We start from the raw sequence: 8,430 nt of genomic DNA, 5'->3' as shown, positions 1-8,430 counted from the left end.
TTAGTCACCTCCAAGTGTCTAACTAAAGCTCTCCATTTGTTTGCTATCCCATGGGCTAAACTATGGTTCACATTTGGCTCTAATTATATAGCTCACATAGATCATGGGACTTACCTCAAATTGATCCTCTATATGCCTCATTATTCGCTTGATTTCTATAGTCCCCAAAAAAAATGATTGCTCACATAAGTGGACAATCTTATTTATGACATGCTATCAATTTATTTCTGCATCGGTAAAACAAATATATGAATGAGTGCTAATATTAATATATATTTATATTTATGCTGTAAAGTAACCAATTAATTATGCAAAATAATTAACTGTTTACACACAAAAAAAAACATCAAATAGCACATCCGTGGTTTCGTGCTTTCTCATTGTAGTATCCTGTAGTTTAAAGTGTATCACTTTAGTACTCTGTGGCTTTATTTTTTTTCTTTTTGTCAACGACTCTGTTAACTCTTTGTTAAATTATATACAAAAAACTTTAAATACCCCACCTATGATTTATCGAATTTCACTTTAGTATCTTGTGATTTACCCAATTTTCACTTTAGTACCTTTTGGTTTTAATTTTGTTACTGATTTAATAAAAAAAATAAACAGAGGGGATAACAGAAAGAGAAAAATAAAGCTACAGGGTATGAAGTGATACATTTTTAACCATATGGTATTAAAATAAAAAATTATGAAATCACATAGATGGTATCTTAATTTTTTCCAAAAAAAAAAAAAAAAGAGAAGTTGAGGGACCATTTCATTATGTCTTGTAGGTGAGGGGGCCTCTCGTACATTCCCACCTTAATAACTTTTATGCTCTTTCTAAAAGCACCGAACGCATTTTCTATTTGGGGTGCCAACTTGTATTTAGCTTCGTTTGAAATTGCGGAGAGATTGCATATGTGGTGAAAAACGTACGGTGAAAAATATTCTGTTTGTTTCTGTAAGTAATATTGCGCTTCGCATATTATAATGAGTCGGCTATGATATATTTTCTACGGTCCTACCGGAGAACGCATAAGTATATCTCTATATGTTTTTTTCTAACTCCATTTTATCTAATAACGACAGATAGACCTCAATACCAAAATAAGCCTTACTAATCTACACTATCATTCGAACTACTTTCAGAAAATAAGTTTTAAGTCCAAAATGGATTAACCGACCTGGTTGATTTTGATATTTCTGTTTTGATTTCGATATTTCTGTTCTGCACCCCAAAAAACAAAAGAAAAAAAAAAGAAAAAAAGAAGGTTTCATGTTTGCTTTGTTGGATTTCTATATTTTAGAGCAACAGATCGGATCCAGACCGTCTCTGTAACCAAATTAAACTGACAGAAACAACGAATCCCACAACCAAATTCGAAAGCAGTAATTTCTCCTTACCAAATTTTAAAAAATAATATTATATTCAAATCTAAGTTTCTAAAGTGCGAATTCAAATATAATATGAAGCATGCATTCATGCATTATAATAGTAACCAACATCAAGATTCGGGTTTCGACAGTACAGATAAAAATCATATCCAAATTGGAAGGCATTAGGCTTTTATTTTTTTTATACCCATAATCAAAATTATACTCATTTAGTATCAATTAAATTTGCTCCATTTGGATTCAGATTCAGTAAATATCAGGTAACCATACCCATTGACATCTCTACATCTCTACTATTGGGAATAGGGATGTGAAATCGGCCTTTTTTTTTTTTTTTTTTCCAAACTTTACAATTGGCTAAATAACTTTCTGAAAAAAATTATTTGGCTAAATAATCATTTTTTTTGCCAACTCAGTATCATAGTGAATCTTTCTGCTAAAAGTGGTGAACCATTCACCATCTTCAAAAAGACGATGAATGATTCACTCTCTTTTAAATTTTCTATTAAAGTGGTGAATCGTTCACTGCTTTCTTGAAGCTGAAGAACGATAAATTTTCAGTAGATACCTCAAAGAGTAGTGGGTAAGGGCATTTGATGAAGGACGATACTTTGTGTTGATGACCACAAATCTCGATCTCTGAAAGCTTAAATGGAATATTTAAGGGACTTCATGCTTTACTTATCACGGCTTTAGACAACATTGGGATATATTGTCCAACAATTTGGCTCGTGAAATTTGAGGTATTTATTAAAAATCTGTCATAAAAATGATTATGAATGGAATTAAAGATACCTACTGAGAATTTACAGTACCATCTTTTATTAATTAGGTGTGAGGGGAGAACTTTCTTAAAAGTGGTGAATCGGTGAACGATTCACATCTTTGGTAGAAAATTTAAAGGCAGTAAATCGTTCGTCGTCTTCTTGAAGGCAGTGAATAATTTACCACTTTTAACATAATTATCTATTGTAATATTGAGTTGATAAAAGGAGGGTTATTTAACTAAATAATTTTTTGGAAGGTTATTTATTCAATTATAAAATTTTATATGGTTATTTTTTAAAAAAGTCTTCAGTGGTCTGGACTTTTTTCTTTTTTTGAAAAGAGAAAGATGAAGAAAAAAAAAAAAAAACCCTCTACAGTCAGCCCTGAACTTTCCTCAAAGCAAAGTCCTCCCTAGTCAATAATTTTCCAATCAACTGATCACTGGGAGAAATTACAGACAGTCCTTACTCAAAACTGAATTCAGTAAATCCAACTGTTTCCTCTTCCTTTCTGTGCACACAAAATGCAAGCAGTGTGAACTGCCCTAGTTTTATATATAAATATATGGAAAAATTTCTTCAATACCCTTCCAAGTAGTTCTAATTTCATGAATACCCTTCAAAATTTTAAAATTTCATATTTGCCTTCCAAAAGTATGAAAAAGTTTCAAAAATACCCTCACCGCTACCAATCTGTAATATTAGCTTCAAAATACCAATTTTACCCTCTATTTTAATTTAATCACCACTCTCACAATTTTTTTTTGAATATATGGAGACCCCCTCATTTACAACCCATTGTGAAATAGCCTCCTAATTTTAACTTTTTAATTAAAGTCTTCTTAAATTTTATTTTTTTAAATTGAATGATTTTTTATTATTAAACTAGAGATTTTATCTAATCCATTAATGATTCAAACAAATTTAATAATTTTAATAACTTCGTAGTACATAAAATTAAATAAGTTTCTGTTCAAAAAAAAAATTAATAAAAACTTCAAGGATTTACTTAAATGACCTATAGTTGATAGTTTTAGTATAAATATCAAAAAATAAGTGAAAAAAGTTTGATTTTTAAACAAAAGGTGAACAAATTGAGGATAAAATGGTAATTTCATATTTTGAAATAAAATAAAAAAAATGCTATGTTGATGGAAGTTAGCAAAAAATAACGGTGAGGGTATTTATGAAAGAAATATTGTATTTAGAGGGGTTTTTGTGAAATTTTAAAAATTAAAAGGGTATTTATGATATTTCATAACTTTGTGAGGGTACAAATGAAATTAACCCTAAATATATATACCACTACCTGGTGCATGCCCCATGCAGTCATGGTACCAACTCAATTACATCAAATTACATGTGACCCAGTTGCATCTAAAATAAGGGAAATGATCATTCATCTCATGATCACATGATCCTGTAGCTACCCTTGCCTTTTAAGTCACTCATACTTTTTTGCTCTCTAGTCCATATTGCTAGCATGCTTGCTCTTTGAATAATGCCCTCTCATAATGATGTTGTAAACAATATACTAATTAACCTCAAGGAAAGTGGATATGCAGTAGAAAATCCCTCCATATGTAAAGTTACTTATCCAGCTCATATGCATCATGGTCCTCTAAAGAGCATGTAATATGATTAAGTAGATCTCAATCCCTAATGCATCTCACATGCTCTTTTCTTTCTTAAACATAGAGGTCTTGTTTGTACACGAACATCTTCATCAGGGTATCTCTTTGATTTTGTTTGGTCGTCGGAATATGGTATAAATTGAATTTCTTATTCAGTATGAGACTTTTCTTTTGTGGGCCGAAGTAAAGAATGTGCTCTAATGTCTCATATAAAATTGCATATTCGGCATTCAAACCATTTCATTTCAAATAAGATAATTAACTTATGAATGAAATATGATATCGTATCAAATCATGACTGCCAAAACCCTTTCAAGGAGCAAAGATCACTCATATTTTTCAATTACTACGAAAACTTTTATACCGAAAGTTAAGATAATTTTTTTCGGCATCCAAATAAGTTGTTATGCCTTTGTTTAAATGCATAAACATATATCCAATAGTATATGCCTTCAATTTACTCAAAAGGCATCTAATATCAAGTAGATTAGGAGGGTGATCAAATATTTAGAATGTGGCTATGGTATTCGGTCTTCAAGCTAAGCCAGTTTTTTTAATAAGATAACTCACCTCGTAGATGAAATTTATCCTGCCAAATTATAAATTATAAATAATAAGAACTTCCAAGAAGTGAAAAAATAAAACTCGTACTTCCAATCATTCAAGAAAATTTTTGTATCGAATAAATTATTCTAAAATCTAAACAACCATGATGTCTTTTTTTTTTTTTTTGAGAGAGAGATAGGTAGCATGCTATCCGCTTCGTTTATTTCATTTAGAAATAAACATAGATGAAAATGTGAATCAACTAGAATTCAAACTTGGAACTTTGGATACCAACCATCAAACCTTTTGCCACTTGCGCTAGAGACGGTCGGTGACCATAATGTCTTTTGTGGACCACATTATGTATCTTGAATATCATTTAGGTTTAGGAGTACGTCTCCTATGCTTTCGGAAGTATGAGGCCTCTATGCTTGTTAATCATTTTTAATGATATGACATTCAATTTGACGATCGACTTCGTTAGGTATAATTTATGCTATTATAATTATTTAAAAATCAATTTTCATAATTTTTTTATGTCATTTATCAAGTGATCGAAGAGTTTCAAAAATGATTATTTTAATGGCCGATATGACACACTTGTAAATTTAACAGTGTAGAATAATCCAACTTACATAAAACTTTAATAGAAAATTCTACTTAATATCAAGAATAAGATCAATAGTTACGCTTCAAAATTTGAGTCTTTTATCACTATTTTTGTAAGATTTTTATTTTCATCCCTTCATTTTGAGGCTATTCGTTACTAGATAAACGAAGTTAAAAAATTATAAAATTTGGTTGCTAAATAATTCTAATAGCCTAAATCATGTTTAACAAAATCGATCGTCAAATCGAATGCCTCATCATTAAAAATAACTTACAAATATAGAGACCTCCGTACTTTCGAAAATGCACGTGCTAGTTCCAGATTTAGAGTTTTTTTAATATCTATATCTATGCAGCAAATGAAATGAGGAAATCATCACCATTAGAAAGAGAAACACTTCTCGGGATATATCTTCTTTGGTTTGGCGCCTTCGCACTACAGTACTACACAAATATATAATCATTTTACTCATATTTATTTTCTCTCTGGGGTCTCCCTCCGATAAATTGACAGAATCCTTAACTTAAGTAGTGCTCAGCATTTTTAATTATTTTTTAGACCGATTTCTGGTGCATTGAAATTTGAAAAGCCACGAAGGGCAAGATAATGGTTATCTTATCTATACCTTAACATTATTTCCCCTAATCTTACTACGTGGCAGCCTATCTTTCATCCTCACTTGCCCCTCTTTTGAACCAAATGGCTAAGCGGTCTCTTCGGCTTTCCTTCCCTATAACGTCTACCTCTTCGGCTTCCCGTCTTATTAATTTTTTTTCATAACGTATGTCTCTTCGACTTCCCATCTCATAATTCCTTCTTTGTAACGTCGCTACTTCGACTTCCCTCTCATTAGTTTCTATTTTCTAAGAATCGTTGCTCGAGAAGCCTGTGGGCACGGCAAATAGCGTTCTCGACAACTACCTCGCCTACTACGTCCGCTCCCCTCAAGCCCGCAAGCGCACCGCCCTCGCTCTCACCGTCAACGTCGAGTGAGTCGAACTCTAACCCTAGTCTCGAACCTTTCTTCCTCGATGTCGACCACTTATATTTGTAATGTATAGGACTTGCCGAAAAAGGGTTGAAGGCGCTATGATATTTCACGAAAGCATCGGTGTTAGTAGAAAATGCTCTAAATGAGGATACAAAGGAGTCCGATTTTTATGTAACACATTTTTTTCTCCTATAATTTTTTTTATCTTTCGTTATTTTTTATTAAATTATAATTTTATTCTAAAAGTTTTAAAATATTTTTTATATTATTAAATTTAATCAAATATGATTATATTCGCCGTATCACGCGGGTTCCTACACTAGTTTTACAAGAAAACACAATCACACCTCGAGCTACTAACTCTCCGGTGTTCAGGGATTTAGGACGTACGACACATGAGGGCTAGCTGGGAATACAATTGCGGTACTATAAAAAGTTCAGTGACTAAGGGCGTGATTGTTTTCCCGAAAGTGGAAAGGGTTTAAATAATTTTCGACTATAAATGCCCACTCTTTTGTTTGGTTGGCCATAAATTCTTCTTCATTGAAACTCAAATCTTTTAAAATAACAAAATTGACATCGGTCTATCGGGAAAAACAAAAGAGTAATAAAAAAAAAATAAATATTAACTTATATCTCACACCTGCAGTTTTTATATTATTTATTTTCTATCAAACAAATAGCAGAACTGAAAAATTTCAGTTCCACAAGTATACAAACAAATAACATAAGAAAAGTCATTTTCATTTGAACTCTAGCACCTCCAAAAATTTACTTTAGTCTGAATTTTATCTTAGGTAAAATAAATCGGCTCTAAAATGTCCAAAAATGAAAAGTTCATAAAAATATTGTAACATTACCAAACTGCACATATTTCCCTAATTATATATCAAAACCTGTGTAGCTTTTTTTTTTTTTTTTCTGAATAGTATTCTTTAAACTCGGCACTAATTGAACATTCATATGAAAGATAACTTACAGAGGGTTTCTTTTATTAATGAATTTCCTCATTAGACAAATCAGTCACAGGACAATAGTAGGAGTGAAAACTGGGATAGGGTCCCTACTAGCTTGCTCATCCTCACAAGAATATAGCTTAAAAAAGTACTCACGGGCCTTGTCCCTTAGCTAATTTCGATAACGGCGCCAAGAGCCATCAGAATTTGTAAGAGCAACAGTCCCATTGTTTTCGTCCATTCTTTTTATGCTCTACATTTTAAGCAGGTTTCAAATAGGAATCTGTACAAACAAAATTTCAATGAGAAGCTCTTCAATTAGTTAAAAGTTTTTTTAAAAAAGTCCCAGATAATGAATTCATACCTGTTCTTAGTTAAAAGTTAAAACTAGCTCACTCCCTCGAATAATAACACTACTATTTTTAATTTCAATTGACATCTAAACTTCCTACAATAGCTCTTCCGCATGCATATATATAAAGCTACACCTCTTCCTCACTGCACAGCAATTAAACATGGCTGGTGAAAGCATAGGAGAAGAGCAAGAAGCTCTCTTCCACTACTCCGCCTCGCCGTGCGCGGCCGTCTACTACGTGCAGAGCCCCTCCACCACCTCCCACGCCAACAGCACCCACCCCCCCTCCGACAACAACTCCGCCTTCCTCTCCCCCTTCCCCGCCCCCGACGACGTCGCCGTCACCACCTTTGTCAGCCACCACCACCGCCACCGCGACGAGGCGGCCGACGCCTCCCACCGCCTCGCCCTCTCCCGCTACTCCTCCTCCCGCGGCTCCAACAATTCCTTCCTCCACGAGAAGAAGGTGTACATTTTGAAACTTAAGCCGACAGAGAACGATATTCATTAATATTCTATTTTTCTCTTTTTTTTTTTTTATGTATAGTTTCGAAACTTTTTAAAAGTCCCAAATGCGCCGAGAAAATTAAATTTTGTAACTCCATCGTCTTATTTGTCATTTGAACTTCAGTCTCCGAGCATCAAACAATGGTCTAATTAATATTTCTTATAAAAATAACCATTTTGTGTCTTTCTATGTAAATGATTCATTGATTTGAGGAGCTTGATTTAATATTATTATACAACATAAAAATAAATAAATAATTAATTACACTAAAAGTCGAAGCTAATTAATAATAGACGACAATCTTTTTTAACATCTTGAAAAGGTAGCATACGGCGGCCGCGGCGGGAGCGCAGATGGTCAGTTTGGGAGCGGCGGCGGAGGTGGCCGACAGGTGCTAAGGATTGTGACCGGCCGGCAAGAGGAGGAGGAGGAGGAGGAGGAGGAGGAGGATGGTGGTGGGAGGAGGAGTGGGGTCTGGAGGTTCTTGGCATTGGATCCTACTGCGCCTTGTGTCTGCATCCTATTTCAAGTGATGTGGAAGCTTGCAATGAGCGCCGCGTTCGGACTGCTTGTGTTCTTCTTGGCTACCAAGCCTAAGCCACCCAAAGTTTCCTTCAAGGTACTAATTACTCTAGCTCTTCGCTCTTTTTTTTTTTTTTTTTTTTTTTTTTTTTTGCTTTTCA

General features: G+C 33.5%; 1 protein-coding gene across 2 annotated transcripts in view; it reads left to right on the top strand.

Moving 5' to 3' along the window:
* The window catches only part of LOC109721703, a 10,913-nt gene continuing 9,519 nt past the window's right edge, over positions 7,037 to 8,430 (top strand). Inside the window, exons 1-3 of one of the 2 annotated variants that reach the window (XM_020249446.1) lie at positions 7,037 to 7,093; positions 7,391 to 7,705; positions 8,070 to 8,366. In XM_020249446.1, the coding sequence (XP_020105035.1) occupies positions 7,400 to 7,705; positions 8,070 to 8,366 (603 nt within the window). In that variant the 5' untranslated portion in view covers positions 7,037 to 7,093; positions 7,391 to 7,399. Of the gene's footprint in view, positions 7,094 to 7,129; positions 7,706 to 8,069; positions 8,367 to 8,430 lie in introns of those variants that run through there. The other variant, XM_020249445.1, reaches the window with a different exon arrangement.

Source organism: Ananas comosus, linkage group 15 (assembly GCF_001540865.1).
Source record: "Ananas comosus cultivar F153 linkage group 15, ASM154086v1, whole genome shotgun sequence".
Lineage (NCBI taxonomy): Eukaryota > Viridiplantae > Streptophyta > Magnoliopsida > Poales > Bromeliaceae > Ananas > Ananas comosus.
This window is presented reverse-complemented; position numbering and strand designations above follow the sequence as displayed.